At 53.7% G+C, this 16,161-nt stretch overlaps 1 protein-coding gene across 3 annotated transcripts in view; it reads left to right on the forward strand.

Annotated features, from left to right (window-relative positions):
• Positions 1-16,161, forward strand: part of SIK3 (SIK family kinase 3) — a 105,374-nt gene that overhangs the window by 57,743 nt on the left and 31,470 nt on the right. For all 3 annotated transcript variants that reach the window (XM_054997843.1, XM_054997844.1, XM_054997842.1), the window contains 3 exons: positions 9,965-10,126; positions 10,398-10,522; positions 10,818-10,941. In XM_054997843.1, the coding sequence (XP_054853818.1) occupies positions 9,965-10,126; positions 10,398-10,522; positions 10,818-10,941 (411 nt within the window). The remainder of the gene's footprint in view (positions 1-9,964; positions 10,127-10,397; positions 10,523-10,817; positions 10,942-16,161) is intronic.

Raw genomic sequence — 16,161 nt, forward strand, 5'->3', positions numbered from 1 at the left:
GGTGGTGGGCGAACTCGGCCTCCCCCGACCACAAAGCCCAGGTACTGGAGTTCCTGGAACCCCAGGTGGCTCTTCTTTGGGTTAGCCCGTAGTCCGGCTCGCTGGAGGGCCCTCATGACAGCTTCCAAGTGTTGGAGGTGGGTGGGCCAGTCCGGGCTGAAGATGATGATGTCATCTATGTACGCCATTGCATACGCCCGGCACTCTCCCAGCACTTGGTCCACCAGCCGCTGAAACGTGGCAGCTGCCCCGTGTAGACCAAACGGCATCTTCTTGAACTGGAAGAGGCCTCGTGGGGTGGCAAAGGCTGTCTTCTCCCGGTCCGCTGGCCGCACGGGCACTTGCCAGTAGCCCTTCGTCAAGTCTAGGGCCGACAGGTAGCGGGCGGACCCTAGGTGGTCTACCAACACATCTGCTCGGGGCATGGGGTATGCATCGAACTGGGCCACCTTATTCAGTTTGCGATAGTCGATGCAGAATCGGGTGGTCCCATCCGGCTTGGGCACCAAGACTATCGGGCTCCTCCAAGCGCTTCGCGAGGGCTCGATTACCCCAAGCCTGAGCATCTCGTCGGTCTCCTTCTCCACTGCCTCCCACCGCTTCCTGGGGATGGGGCGCCAGGTAGCCCGGGCTGTCTGCCCCGGGTCCGTTGGAATGGCATGTTGGATCAGGCTCGTGCTGCCCGGCCTGCGGGAGAAGACCCCGGGAATCCGAGCCCAGAGGTCTTGTAGCTGGGCCCTCTGAGCTGGGTTGAGCTGAGGGTCCACCTTGGGCTCCTCAAACTCCGGGGCATCAGTGGTCCAAGGCAGCACACTGTCAGGGAGCTCTAGCGGGTCCTCAGCCACGCCGCACTCCTCTTTTGGGCGCTCGTGCCACTGCTTTAGGAGGTTCACATGCAGGGTCTTCCGCCAACGCCGGCCGACCCCACACTGGACTTCGTAGGTGGTGGGGCCCAGCACCCTTCGAATCTGGTAGGGACCCCTCCATGGGTCCCCTTCCTCTCTTGGGAACACCGAGTGGTGCACGAGGACCTTCTCTCCGGCCTGGAAAGTCCTCATCCACGCACCCCGGTCATAGGCGGCCTTTTGCTTTGACTGGGTGCGAGTCAGTCTGTGATTTGCCTCCGCTTGGGACTGTTGCACCCGGTCACGGAGCCGGCTCACGTACTCCTGTATGGGGGGCGCGGGGCTGCTGGCCCGGGGCCCCCAGCGTTCCGTCAGCCGGGAGAGCATCCCCCTTGGCTTGCGCCCATATAGCAGCTCGAATGGGCTGAAGCCAGTGGAGGCCTGCGTGGTCTCCCGGAGGGCGAACATGAGCGGGTCGATGTACAAGTCCCACTGGTGAGGCTTGTCCCGCGTCATCTTCTTCAGGGCCTCCTTGACGGTCTGGTTCAGCCGCTCTGCCAACCCGTCTGTTTGAGGGTGGTACGCCGAGGTGAACACCTGCCGGATCCCCAAATTCCGGCAGAGCTGACGCATGGCTGTGGCACGGAACGGGCCCCCCCGATCCGTCAAAATTTCATCTGGCAGCCCCACCATCGCGAAAAACTTGGACAGGGCCCGTACCATCCCCGGGGTCTGCATGGTCTTCAGCGGGATGACCTCGGGGAACCGCGTGGCATAGTCCACAATCACCAGGGCAAAGCGATGGCCCCGGGGTGTGCGTGGCAGCGGTCCGATGAAGTCCATTGCGATGCGTTGGAAGGGCGTCTCCATGACGGGCAGCGGGGAGAGGGGGGCCTTCGGCGGGCGGCGGGCTGCCACCCGCTGGCAGGTGGGACACGAGCAGCAGTGGGCCTTCACGTCTGCATTCACGGAGGGCCAGAAGAATTGCTCAAGAACCTTCCTCAGGGTCTTGTGGTGCCCGAGGTGCCCGGCCCAAGCATGCTCATGGGCCGTGCGGAGGACTTCTGCCCGATAGGCTGCTGGCACAAGTAGTTGGCGGACCTCCCCCTGGCCATTTGGGGCACGAGCTATGCGAACCCAGACCCCTCCTTGCTTCTCGATGCGAGGGAGCCGTTGGGACCTCCGTTCATCCCGCACTTGCTCCTCCTCACGAGCGGCTGTCTCTCGCAAGCGCTGCAAGGACTCATCTGCCCCTTGGGCATCACGGAATGGGCGGTCTGCCAGGGTTCCAGCTGGGCCTCCAGTCCGTGGTTCTGCCCCTGGCCTGGTGGAGGGACCCTCTCCCGGGTCGTTGGCCTCCTCCATTTGCAGAGCGGTGGCAACTTGTGGGTCTGTCACTTCCCCTGCCGCCTTCAGCCGAGACCCGGCGGTCCCTGGGGTGTCTCTTCCCAATTTCTTCGCTGCCTGCTGGAGGAGCCTGAAGAACCCTGGGGCATCTCTTCCCAGCAGTATTGGTACGGGTAGGTGAGCTAACTGGGCAACTTCCATTTGGTGGCGGACCCCTAGGTACTCTATCGTGATTAGGGCCGTAGGGTACGGCTGGGTGCGGCCCATCACATCCGTCACTGGGATCCAGCGGTACACTGGGGTGGCAGCTGGGAGGAGCTGGGGCCGAATTGCTGAGACTGCACTCCCAGAGTCCAACAGGGCTTGTAGGATCAGCCGGCCTATCTTCACGGTGGCACATAGACTCTGCACCTGCTTGCCAGGCGGTGGGTTATTTTCCCAAACGAGGGCGCAAACCCTTGGCAAGGCCTCAGTGAGCACGCCGGCTTGCCTCTGCAGCTCCGCTGTCTGTGCTAGTTCTACTGGAGCGGCTGGGTAGGCTGCCTCCAGCTTTCCCCACATCCTATCCTGGCGTTCCTCCAGCCACGGTCCAAGCTCCGCTGGGGCGGCGGCCTTGGGAGGCCGCCCCTTGACTGGTGCCTGCGTTGGAACGTCTCCCCCCGTACGGGCCACCAACTTGTCAGGGCTTGCCGCCGCTGCCGCTGGGCGTGGCACTGGGCGGTCTGCTCCTGACGTCACAGGGGGGCCAGGGATTCTGCAGGACCCTGCTCTGTGGAAGGAGGGGCGGTATACCTCACCCAGACTCCCTCTCAGTCCACTCGCTGGCCTGCTCAACCTGGCCTGCTTACCCTCTGCGTCCTCCTTCATCTCCTCCTTCCAGAACTCTCCTCCAAACCTCCACCCTTGCATCTTACTGCTCTCACTCCACATCATCACTCCTCACTCACACCCACCACCACAGGGCTCTTCCCAGCCAGCTTTTATAGGGCTTCCTTCTACTGCCCCACCCCTCTTCCAGCCTGGCCTTGGGCTGCACCAAGCAGTTGCAGCTGGGGTAGCTGATCTGGCCCCACTGACCAGCACCAGCTGTGCCTTGTTCTCTGGCTGCCCAGCCTCCCTGCCTTGGCTGATTGCTGAAGGCCTGTCCAGCTGCAGTCCCCTGGCTAGCAGCCCAGCCTCCCTGGCAGAGCTGATGGCTGAAGGTGGGTCCAGCTGCGGCTCCTTGGCTGGTTGCCCAGGGCTTCCTGCAGAGTGCCTCCAATAGCCCCACCTGGAGTGGCTTGGCTTTTGGCAACTCCTGGGCCAGGCTACTATTTTCTAGCTGGGGCATGGCTTTGGGTTGTTGGGGCTGCTGCTGCTTCTCCTTCTCAGGTAAGGTCTTTGGGTGGGTGACTGCTGGGCTCCCAATCCCTCTGCCCTTGCCCCCTTCCGCCTTGCCTAGCCCCCTTTCCCTCCCTAGGGGAGTGGGACTCGCTGGCCTCTCTCTGTCTCCCCCTGCCTCCTGAGGCCCTGGGCTTTTGCCCCTTGCCCCTGGCACCGGCAGGTTCTGGCTCCATTTGCCTGTGGGAGGGGTTGACCTGCTGTCCCCCAGCTGCCCCCTCTGCCTGCCAGTCAGACCGGTTGACCTGCTGTCAGCTGGCTGACCAGTTGACCTGCTGTCTGCTGGCTGCCCCCTCTGTTTGCCCGTCAGCCCGGCTGACCTGCTGTTCCCTCCTACCAAGTCTGGGGGCTGGGACCCAGACCCCGGACAGGTGGTATTGCAGGGCAGCTTGCTTAGACGATTGAAAACAATTTCAGGAGCTTTTAATAGGCCTTCAAAGCAGGGGAGTGGGGGTGGGGGCTGACCATTACTTGCGACTAAATCCTGCATTGAAAATATACACGCAGGAGAGAACGGCTCTTATGCTATAGGACAAAGCTGCTGTAAATGTGGATGGAGGTGGTGGATGGGGTATCTTCCCAGATAAACCTGCCCAGAGCTACGCTTCTGATAGGGGAGGTCGGACCCCTTGATTGCGCCCGGCACTCTTCCCAGCATAGGCAGTTTCTGTGGGTGGGATGGCCACATGCCTCTCGCAGCGAAAACCTGGCTCAGGTCGGACCTCATATCGCCAGCGCTCTCCTGCCAGTCTATATCCACGAAGGGGAAGAGATACCAGGTGTGACCCCAAAGAAAAGTGGAGCTGAAAACACCTTTCTCATGTAATGCAAGCAGCTTTCGCTATTGGCCCATGAGAAAAAATAACCCCTAAATGTGGTACCAAGCACTGAGTCTCACTGGCCAACCCGAGCTTTCAGAAAATTACTCGTGGCAAAATCAATTAAACATCATACAGATTTAGGAAACTCTGAATCAAATACAGTCAGGCACATAAGAAACTGAACCCCAAATCAGTCTGTGTTGGAGGAAGCCATTTATTTTATTTAAAGTATTGATAAGCCTGCATTTCTCCCAAGAATCTATCATCCAAGGCAGTCCCAGATATCTTTAGAGAGTCACTATTCTCCTTGCTTGGTGGCTTTTTTCTCCTTAGGTGATTTTGTCTTGTAGCGTCTGGATAGTAGGAAAGCTGTTTCAGGAGAAGGGAGATACAATATTAGTTGACCCCCCCCCCCCCAGCGCTTATCTCTTATGAAATAAAAAGTAACCTGACATAAGTTTGGTCTTAGCAGACACTGAGGAGAAAGGGAGAAGATGGCTGGGTCAGGAGAGAGGGCCTTCAGGCCTCGAGGCCTAAAGTGAAGCTTTGAGCCCCTGTCTGGAGAGCCAGCGGGTTGGGCCAGCGGGGGGAAGGCTGAGCAGCTGCTGCCTTCTGTGCAGCTCTAGGCAGGTGAAGCAGAAGCAAGGACAAGAGTGAGACTTCCCCTTTTAGTCGGAGATCGCTCCGCAGCCTGTAGCTTGCTTTAGCCTGGGACCTGAAGAGTAATGGAGCTGCAAAGAGAGTGCCAGTGTGTGGAGTCCGGACGACCCCAGCCCCCCTCTCCTTGTCCTCCACAGCCGGCTAGTTTAGCTCGAGGCTGGGAGGCTTCAGCCTCTTGCCAACGTATGGATTACAGAGCGAATGCAAGGGAATCCAAACGAAGTTGAAGTTTCCCCATCAGGCATCGCTCTGCCGGAGTGCCAACTAATTAAAATCAAAAAGAGTCCAGTAGCACCTTTAAGACTAACCAATTTTATTGCAGCATAAGCTTTCGAGAATCAAGTTCTCTTCGTCAGATGCGTGATACAGAGACTTGATTCTCGAAAGCTTATGCTACAATAAAGTTGGTTAGTCTTAAAGGTGCTACTGGACTCTTTTTGATTTTGCTACCACAGACTAACATGGCTAACTCCTCTGCAACTAATTAAAATACACCCCTACACACGCCACTCACAGTAAATACTAATTAGAAAAAGACTTCAAAAACCTTCTGCCTCTCCAGATAAAAGATGAGGTCTTTCTCATTGATGCCTCGTTGAGAGACTTCCACTGATCTCCGTTTCCCCCCCCCCCGTTAAATTTTAGTCACTCCGCCAGCCCTTCAGGGGGTTGAAGCTTTCTGGGGAAAACTTGTAGCAGGTGCCTGATAACCTCCCAAGGCCGGAGTGGTGGGAAGCACCTTGAAGTCCAGCCGTGACCAGGGGGCACCCCCTCCCCTCCCCTCCCTCTCCCTGCTTCTCTGTGGCTCTGAAGGCTTCCAGGTGTTTCGTCTGCAGCCCGGCCCTTCCTCACCTTCCCTGGGCGGACACCTTCTGCCGCCAAGACGGGCCTGCGATCGGCTTGGAAAGGCATGTTCCTTTTCTGATTTTGACTCCTGGCCCCCTGCAAGCCACTCTCTGACCAGGGGCGCTGCCGGGGCCCTCGCTGATGCTGGAGTGATTCAGAAAGGGCGATACTTGGGAAGGTCCTCTTAAGTCACTGGGCTGACTCTAACCATGTCCTGTTGACCCAAGAATGTAGTCTGAATTGTAATAATATAAAAACCGTGTGTGGCACGTTGTTACGACTAACATCCTATTACTTTCCCAAGGCTTTGCCTCTTCTTGATCAGATTTTCAAACTATATGAAACGGTGCGCCGTAATGTGCATTTGAGCTCCGTTTTAGACCGCATCCTTCCCAGGCCTCTGTGTGTACAATTCTGTCCACACACACACACACATATCTCTCCTTTTAGCACATAAGGTGCAAAAATTCCTTTAGGCTTAGATGTGAAATTTGCTACCCAGGTCAAAATGTAGCAGCCCATCGTGTGGGGGAGAAAGCCGAGACAAAACAGCTTCTGAGCCCAGCAGCTACAAGAAAGCCTCTCTCGCTGAATGGGACTTAGAGCAAAGATAAGCTGATTAGAGGGTCTTCCACAAACCCTAAATGTAGCAGTGGACCGTGAGAATGCAGTAATGCCCAGCGCCTGAGGTGGCAACTTGGGGTGGGGGGAAGTGGGAAGATCCCTGTCTCAGGGTAATGTTGCACAGCCCCCTCCCCCAGGGAGCCCTTTGTAGTCAGCTGGGATTATGTGCTGCAAAGCCTATGACCGGTCTCCAGAGCCAGGTGGTGGCTTCCTTGTGCTTTGAGTTTCCCCTCCCAGCTCCCCTGCTGCCCTTGCCTCTGAGGGCCAACACTTGTTTGCATAGCTGCCAGCTATACCTTCCTCTCTGTGGAAGGAAAAGCCCTAACGGCCGAATGGGAAGCAAGCAGCAGCTGAGCTCTTGTTTCCAGGCCATACTTTGGAGGATCACTGTCCAAGCATTCAAGGTCCTGGCTGGCTGGGCAAGGTGAACACTGGACCTTTGATGGAGCTTCTGTCAGGGCAGGACCTCTTCTGGCACCTGACGCATGTAGGGGGAGCAAACCAGCCTCTGCCTCTCAGCCTTTGCTTCCTGTCTGTAAAATGGGTGCAGTAGCCAGCTCATAAGGGACATCCGCGGGTGCTTTTAAATCTGTGTTTTATCTGTTTATGGGGTCTGACGTCCTTGCAATTTGCGGTTGCGTTGTCGGCCACCTTGTGTCTAAGAAAATAAGGCAGGATCTAAATCCTTTAAATAGATAAGTAAAACAAAGCAGGCTCAGATCCTCCTTGGCTGTCATGCTCTGTGGTGCCCCTTGGGAAATCTGCCTGCCTGTCTCTGCCTTGATTGGTGGCTGTGGAGTTAAATGTTGCTCTTGCTCCTCAGAGGAAATGTAAGAAGGAGAGAGACTTACAGGAGCAAAAGCACAGCAAACATTTGACAGCTGCCCTTTATAAATGAAAACTGGCATCCCGTGGATGGGGCCAGCTGCATACCCCCCCCCCCCGACCCCTACCAAGCTGGGGAGCTGGAGCCTTGGAGCGCCGAAGAGGCCCCACTTCGCAGCTTGGTGCTCCATAAGAAAATTCAAGTTTGGCCCTCCCCCCCCCTCTCCAATTCCATACCTCTGAATTTTAACCCTTATTTTTTTTTAATTTTATTTGCCTTTCTTGATAAGGTTCAGGGTGGACTATAGAATTTAAGTCACGACGTATCATAAGCAATGCAAACAAACTGGACTGCAAGAATTCGAAGACAATATAGTAAAAAAGGATAATGCAATAAACTTCAACCCTGTTTCCGTTATAAAGGTATCCTCCTAGACATTTCCTTTTTACTACGATCCACTTCACTTTATAAAAACACCCGCCTGAGTCATTTTGTTTCCGACGACCTCGGGCAGGCCGTTCTGGCAGGTGGAGTCCACTGCAGGGAGCCGTTGATGGGGCCTCTGTGCTGGGCACCTTCCGGCGGCTTTGCTCAGCTGAGCAGAGGTGCCCCAGCAGACTCCACCGGGGAGGGCAGTCCTGCAGACAGGGAGGTTCAAGGGCATGGTAGACTTTGTAGATGACTGCCAGTACCGTGGATTGAACCTGCAAGTTAAGTGGCAACGGGTGTGGCGCCTGCAGAACGTGTGCTCTGCGCATGCGCCTTCCAGCTCCCTGCACCAGCTGCAGTTTCCACGTTTTCTAGGGCAGCCCTTTACATACTGCATTACAGTATTCTAGCCTTGAGGGGTTACCTTGGCATAGATCCATGCCACTAGATCAGCCGTGCTGAGGTGGAGAACCATCTTCCAGACCAAGCAAAGATAGAAGAAAACATTCCCCCCTCCCCCCTGCAGCTGAAGTACCTTGCTTCTCTAGCAGTAGTGCTGGGTCAGATGTAGCCCCTGGAATCTTAATGAAATCAGTGAGGGTCAGCTGAACCCCCTCAAATGTGGGAAGCACCGAACCTGCCCCGACCTCAGCCTTCCTGAAGCACTGCTTCTGGCTGGTGAGGATATTCAGTCTCCGCTTTGTTCACCTCTAGTAGTTGTTCGGCCACAGCAGCCAGACCACTGGCTCGGGACTTCTGTAGCGGTACCAGGCAGGAAGGACAAAGCAGTATAGAGTTGGGTGTCATCAGCGTATTGGTGATCCTCAACTCCAAAACTGCAAATGATTTCTCTTAAGGGCTTCATGTAGAGATACAGTTGTGGAATCCCACTCCAATGACAGCCGGTCCCCAACAGCAGCTTTCTGAACCCTGTCCAAAAGAAATGGATTAAACCAATCCAAAGCATGTCCCTTGATAGCTACTGTTGTCTCAAAATACCTCAACAGGATAGTATGATCCACTGTATCGAAGGTAAAAAAAATAAATCCAACAACAAGGCAAAGCCCTTGCCAATATTCAAATGGAGATCTTCAGCGAGTGCCACCGATCTCATGTCAACTGTGTCCCGCAGCTCACCTGGAAGGGTCTAGAGATGTCATCCCGGACCTATTGGAGCTGTTCTGCAAGCCCTGTTCTTAAGTATCCTGCCCGGAAAGGGAAGATTAGAGACTGAAGGATATTTGGCCACATCATTCTTCCCCTGCAAATTTTAAAAAGTAATGGACAGATAGCTGCTTACTTTAGTGAAAGCCCCGCTGTGAGTCAGCGATTGATTTATGGTGGAATCAGGGCCTCATTTAAGAAGTGCTTCTGGTAAGATTTCAGTTTCCAGAACAGACAGGGATCAAGAATTCAAGTGGTGGTCTTCACAGATCCCAAGATCCTTGTTGATATCACACTAACCAGCTTGAAATGATCCATGAACAGGCCTAATGGTGTGCTAGGCACTAATATTGCCTGCACAAATAGAATATCCCAACTGGAAGGTGTTCCAAAAGGTCACAACTAATCACCATTCCCCGAGAATGGAAAGACGCGGACCTGGGAGTCAGCAAGTGCCAAAATACCTTAATAACTGAGCACACTGAATTGAGGTGACACAGTGCCAGGGGGGAGCTAAGATGTCTGCATTGCTGCCCTTGCGGCCCCCTAGGGCTTCCGAGGCTCCACAGCATGCTCTGTTGGGCTGGTGTCCAGGCTTTCTGCCAAGATGCCTCTGTCCTGGGCCCCAGAGTGGTGGCACTGTTTCCCCTCCAAAGGCTGAGCATGTGCCTCTTCCTGAAGTGGTGTGTGGAGTTAGTGATTGAAGCTGGCAGGGTGCTGAAAATCTGCTCCCTGCCTCAAGCCATGCAAGGCATGTGCAGTCGATGCGATGGAATCAGTTGCTCTGCTGCTGGCAGATCAGGCAGATTGCAAGCCATTCGCTGCTTCATGTCCTTTCCATGCTTTGTGTCCTGGTGCGGCTGTTTTGGCATCCACCTTGGCTGGCGGCTCCACCGCGCCACCTTGTGCTGGATTAGGTCTGTCGTGGACAGCACAATTCCTAGAGGTCCCACAGTGAACCAAAGGAGGCTCGTCAGTCAGCAGCAGTTGCCTTGTGTTGCCAACTCCCCATTCTCTTTCAGATCACTTGGTGGCCCATGGGCGGATGGCTGAGAAAGAAGCCCGGAAGAAGTTCAAGCAGATCGTAGCCGCTGTCCATTTCTGCCACTGCCGAAATATTGTCCACAGAGACCTGAAGGCCGAGAATCTGCTCCTGGACGCAAACCTGAACATCAAAATAGCAGGTCAGTCAGCCCCTTTTAGAGCGGGAGAGCAGCCTTCCTGGCCAAAAGGCACCGGTCGGCTTCCAGAGCCGTGAGACGGCCGAGTCTCCGCTTCCGCGGTAGCTGCTGGTCCTGCTGCACGGCGTTTCGTTGCGCTTTCCAGGGCAAGCGGTTGATGCTCCTGCGCCTCCGCCAGTTGTTCGGCCTTCCTGGCCACGGCGGTATTTTTGAGCTGGCCCCAAAGGCCAAGTCTTCTTGTCACCAAATCCACGTGTTCCTTCTTCCCTTTCAGATTTTGGATTCAGTAACATCTTCACACCTGGGCAGCTGCTGAAGACCTGGTGTGGGAGTCCCCCTTACGCTGCCCCGGAGCTCTTTGAAGGAAAGGAGTATGATGGACCCAAGGTGGACATTTGGGTATGCTGTCAGCTGAGCAGCTCTTCTGCGTGAATGGCCTCTTTTGTCTCTGTCAGAAGCGACGGTGCTTCTAGGCGGGGGCATCAGCCATGGAGCAAGGCTCAGTTTTGTAATTGGCTGTACCGGTTGGAGAGCCAGCACTTTTCGCTGTCAGTGACATAATATGTGAAAGGTTTACTTTGGGCCTTTGGTCAGAGGAGGACAGGCCCTTTCCCCCAGCAAGCACTTGGCTGCTTGGCTTCCTGCTGCTGTTCCTCCCAAGTAGGCCTGACCTGTGGCTTCTCTTGGCCTGCAGAGCCTTGGCGTCGTGCTCTACGTGCTGGTCTGTGGGGCCCTGCCGTTCGACGGGAGTACGCTGCAGAACCTGCGGGCCAGGGTGCTGAGTGGGAAGTTCCGCATTCCGTTTTTCATGTCCACAGGTAAGGCTTCTGGCCCAGAGGCTGTTCTTGCCGCCTCGCATCAGTGGCTGTGTTCTCAGCGATGGCCTTAGCCAGCTGCATTGCCCTGTGCTTCTCCCCACAGGGCATTGCCTAGGATTGTGTAAATAGACAAGTGGGACCAGAGGATGAACAAGAAGGCCTCCAGGCTGGGCTGGGTCCTGGACCCATTCTCTGCTCACTCCCCAGCCCTTTGACTTTCTCCTCTGCCTGGACCTAATCTCTGCAAAAAAAAAAAAAAGAGATGGAACAAACCCAGCCAGATCTGACTCGGGGGCCGCCCTGTGCTCCGCTCTCCTGCCTGACTCATGTAGAGTTTGCTGGGCGGTCGTGGCAGCTCTTTCTGCCCGCGCAGGAGGCTCTGGGGAGAGGCTTGTCGGATGAACAAGAAGGCCTCCAGGCTGGGCTGGGTCCTGGACCCATTCTCTGCTCACTCCCCAGCCCTTTGACTTTCTCCTCTGCCTGGACCTAATCTCTGCAAAAAAAAAAAAGAGAGATGGAACAAACCCAGCCAGATCTGACTCGGGGGCCGCCCTGTGCTCCGCTCTCCTGCCTGACTCATGTAGAGTTTGCTGGGCGGTCGTGGCAGCTCTTTCTGCCCGCGCAGGAGGCTCTGGGGAGAGGCTTGTCGGACGTAGTCGCTTGTCTTCTTGAGAAAAGCTTTCTAAATGTCCCACCCCTTCCTTAGCTGCCTTGGAATGCGCAGTCACTAGAAATGGCCTTGGGCAGGGGTCATGTCCTGGGGCTCAACATTTTTACTCACAATAGCACTGAAACTTATACGCTCGACCAACAGAGGCCCCGTTGAGACCCCCCAGCCCAGCTGGCTGAGAGTTGAGGCAAGCCACTGCCTTTATTTTGCTGGTTGAAGGGACCGCTGCCCTGTGTCTCTTCTAGGCTTAGAGTACAACTAAGAGGTCCCTTTTTCCAGCCCTCTTGGCTGGTGCCTAAAGGCAGCCTCTTGTGGGACAAAAGGAACAGCAGCACAAAATAAACACCCTCTGCTTGGGGCTGAGCAGCCGTCGATGTGGTGTGTGGGAGCCCCATCTTTTTGGAATGATGAGCTAAACTGGATTTCGAAATGGGGAGCGGTGCAGATGCTGCGTGGATTGGGCCAGTCAGAAATGCAGGCGGCATTCCTTTGCACCCGCCTTTCCCTTCCGTGCTGCTACGATGCCAAAGCGTCCCTCCCACCCTCCTTGGCAACGGCAGGGCACATAGGTGGTGCCTTCCAAGTATGTATTAAAACTGATTTTCCCCACTTGGGGGTGCTGACATCAGCTGCACTGGGGCAGAGACTCAGCCCAGCGCTGCCCAGTTCCCAGTGCTGGGTGGGGGTGAGACCAGACTCGGGCCATGGCAGATAGTAGGGCTCCAGACTGATCCGGGCGTATGGGGGGCACAGCGTGGCTCTTTAAAAACCCCACCTGACACTCAGCTGAGCAGTGGCTGGTGGGAGGAGATTGGAGGAGAGGCTGCCGGGTGACGCCAAGCCCGAGCAGAGCTGAGGCTAGAGGCACTGGGCCTGTGCCGCCTCTGGCTGCGCTGGAAGGGAGCGGGGAGCACGCCAGTGGCAGGCCAGACCTTTGCTCCTGGATGTGGAAAGAGGGAGGCTGGGAGGAGGAGAGGGAGGAGGACTTGGGTGCCTGCCTGACCCCTCCGCTCTCACTTCAGACACCTGTGGAGGGACCCACCTTGCCCACCTGTCTCTTCTCCTGTGGGCGAGAGGGAGAGTGTGCTTGGACTGGAGGGCTTCAGCAACTGGCTTTCCCTCTCCCCCAGCAGCTTGCTCTGATACTCCTTCCAGGCTGCTGGAGGCGGAGGCGATGCCTGTTCGCTGCCCTGAATGTATGATAGTCACTGCTTCTGTTCTCTTGGAGGCATCAGTTAATGGGGGTGATGATGAAGTCCGTGACGCAAGGGTCTGCTTTCACTTTCAGCCAGGGAATCCCTCTGCAGTTAATTTTGAGGCCCTTTGGGAAAGCGGAGGGTGAGGGGTGCCTACAAGAGAGGCCCCAGCCACGGGGACCGCTTGGAAGGGGAGAGGGTGGCGTGAGGCAGACTGGAGAGGCATGTAGTGGATTCGCTTGCCTGCCCCTGGCCAAAGGCCGTCTGGTCATCCAGTGTTTTCACCTCTTTCAAGGAGCAGGCGGCAGCCTTCGAACTGTCAGTGTTTAACTAGAGGAAAATGAATGTTCAGCCCACAGCAGCACTGTGTAGAAATGACTGCAGATTTCTTGTGGGCATCATTAATTAGAGCTCGTTGTGGCTGAATGACTCGCAGTGCAGCACAAGGCTTTGATCAGGCAGGCGGCAGAATCCCAGGGCCTCCCATGCAGCCAGGTGTACAGAAGATCAGGCATAGGGAAGGTGCCTGGAGCAAAGGGCTGGCTGGTGCATGGCTGGGATGCTTTGGACTTAGGGCTGCCAGCACTGTCTCGGGAAACGCCTGGAAATTTGGGGGGCAGCACTTAGTGTGAATGTGACATCAGATCCTGTGACGTCGCTTCCTGGTCAAAGGTCAAGTGATAGCACTTCCAGGTCAGACCCCCGAAACCTGCCGCCTCCTGTCATGTTACTTCCAGGGCACTGTCTCTCCCCCCCCACACCCAAAGCCATGCCTCCCTGTGAGGTCATGAGCCCCCCCGCCGCCCCTCCCCCCTGGAGAACTGTGCACGCTACAGTGTCAGCGAGAGTTTTAACCATTGAATATATCTGCTCTGCATGTTCACTTCATGCACCTGGTGAAGTGAGATCTAACTCATGAAAGCTCGTGCTACTCCTGTTTCATTGTACTGAAAACCGCTTTATCTATTCAGACGTGCCGAGTATTCTGCAGAGGATGTTTTCAAAAGGCTTTACCTAGAATATGTCACACACCGCCCTTTAATATCCAAACTGATGAAGAGTTCCAGATAACTTGATAGCTTAGCTTGCACACTGCTTTGTGCGATTGTGGTGGTTTTTAATACAAGGTATGGCGTGGCTTTTGCATTCTGTACTTCTGTGTTTCCCTGTTGCTCAGAAGCTTGGGGGATACAGCAACCGGCGAGCAGGGAAAGGCTGTTCAGGTGGCTTCTGTCGGCCAGGCAGGCGCTCTCCTTTGTAATCTGTGGACGGGCGGAGTGGGACTGTGGGATTGAGCAGCCACCCAGATACATATGCTATGTCTCTGTCATCTAGGATCCCTCCTTAGGGGGAAAACCTTATGCAAATTATTTGGAAGCTGAGCTTCATTGAATTAAAAGGGACTTACTCCCAAGTGAGTGTTGCAGTCTCAGGACTTGATGTTAATAATTATGAATATGCATTAAATAATCCCTGAAATAGGTGATTCAAAAATATGATCAAGAAAATACTAAATTAAAGTGTGTATTTGTTCCATGGGGGTGGGATCATGCCCCAGTCAGACTGCCTCCATCATTTGGGCCTTGTACTACCGCATCCTGGATTTATGGTCTCTCCCAAGGGGAGAAACCGGCAGTGCTCGCGTGCCTGCCTCTCTTAATCCAGACACTTAAATACACGCGGCATGGCTGCTGATGAATCCTCTGGCTACAAGCAAACTGGGATGGGGGTGTAACGGGCCCGTTGCCCGTGTCTAAAACTAAGCTTCAACTAGCCAGGAGAAAGATGGATCTCTCTCCGGGAGAGCTTACAGCAATTAGTTTTTAGACCTGTCAAACAGATAAGTTCTTTGAACCAGCTGTTTATCAGTACATGTATTTATATAGGGTTCAATATTGCTTTGCAACTCTTAATCAAACACACAGACACCTGTCTAGAGTTTATTTCACTTTATTGAAAATACACCCTAGTTTTTTAATGAAGCAAGTAATCAAAATATAAATGGCTATTAATATGAATCCTATAACAACAGAACATAGAAAGGCAATAAGAAATAAGTTCACTGACATTTCTTAATAAATCCCTAGTTTAACATGCTCAAAGTTTCTATGAAATACATAGGTAGAGATAGGTTCTCACCTAGATTCTCCCAAGAGATCTCTTCCATCAGTACCCTGCCATACTATCTGTGTTTGCGATTATATACCTCATCATATGCAAATATTTAGGGTCTATTCACATGATAGCACAAACAAATAATGATTGGTTTGACACTTCACTGAATATTCATAATTTCATGGTACAGCCTTCCAATTAGTTAAAAAATTATGTCATAGTCAGAACTGCAAAAGAAAACTATAAATCTCTAACAAGTGTCAAGAGTACTTGTCAAGCTTTTGTCAACTTTGTCAAGCTTTTGACAAAGTTCCTCATCAAAGGCTCCTAAGTAAGCTCAGTAGCTATGGGATAAAGGGCCAAGTCCTCTTGTGGATCGAAAACTGGCTAATTAATAGGAAACAGAGAGTGAGTATAAACGGGCACTTCTCACAGTGGAGGGTGGTGAGCAGTGGGGTGCCACAGGGGTCGGTATTGGGTCCAATGCTTTTTAACTTGTTTATTAATGATTTGGAATTGGGATTAAGCAGTGAAGTGGCTAAATTTGCAGATGACACGAAATTGTTCAGGGTGGTGAAAGCCAGAGAGGATTGTGAGGCACTCCAAAGGGATCTGTCGAGGCTAGAAGAGTGGGCATCCATATGGCAAATGAGGTTCAATGTAGCCAAGTGCAAAGTAATGCACATTGGAACCAAAAATCCAAAATATAAATACAAGTTGATGGGGTCTGAACTGGCGGAGACTGACCAAGAGAGAGATCTTGGAGTCATGATAGATAACTCACTAAAAACGTCAGCACAGTGTGCGACTGCCATAAAAAAAGCTAATGCTATGCTAGGGGTTATTAGGAAAGGGATTGAAAACAAATCAGCCGGTATCATAATGCCTCTGTATAAATCGATGGTGAGGCCTCATTTGGAGTACTGTGTACAGTTCTGGTCGCCACACCTTAAAAAAGATATCATAGCACTGGAAAAAGTACAGAGAAGGGCAACTAAAATGATTAAAGGGTTGGAACACTTTCCCTATGAGGAAAGATTGAGGCGCTTGGGGCTCTTTAGCCTGGAGAAAAGACGACTGAGGGGAGACATGATAGAGGTTTACAAGATAATGCACGGGTTAGAGAAGGTAGAGAAAGATGTGTTTTTCTCCCTTTCTCACAATTCAAGAACTCGTGGGCACTCTATGAAATTATTGAGCAGTCGGGTTAGAACAGATAGAAGAAAATACTACTTTACA

This window comes from Eublepharis macularius, chromosome 14 (genome assembly GCF_028583425.1).
Source record: "Eublepharis macularius isolate TG4126 chromosome 14, MPM_Emac_v1.0, whole genome shotgun sequence".
NCBI classification, from domain to species: Eukaryota; Metazoa; Chordata; class Lepidosauria; order Squamata; family Eublepharidae; genus Eublepharis; species Eublepharis macularius.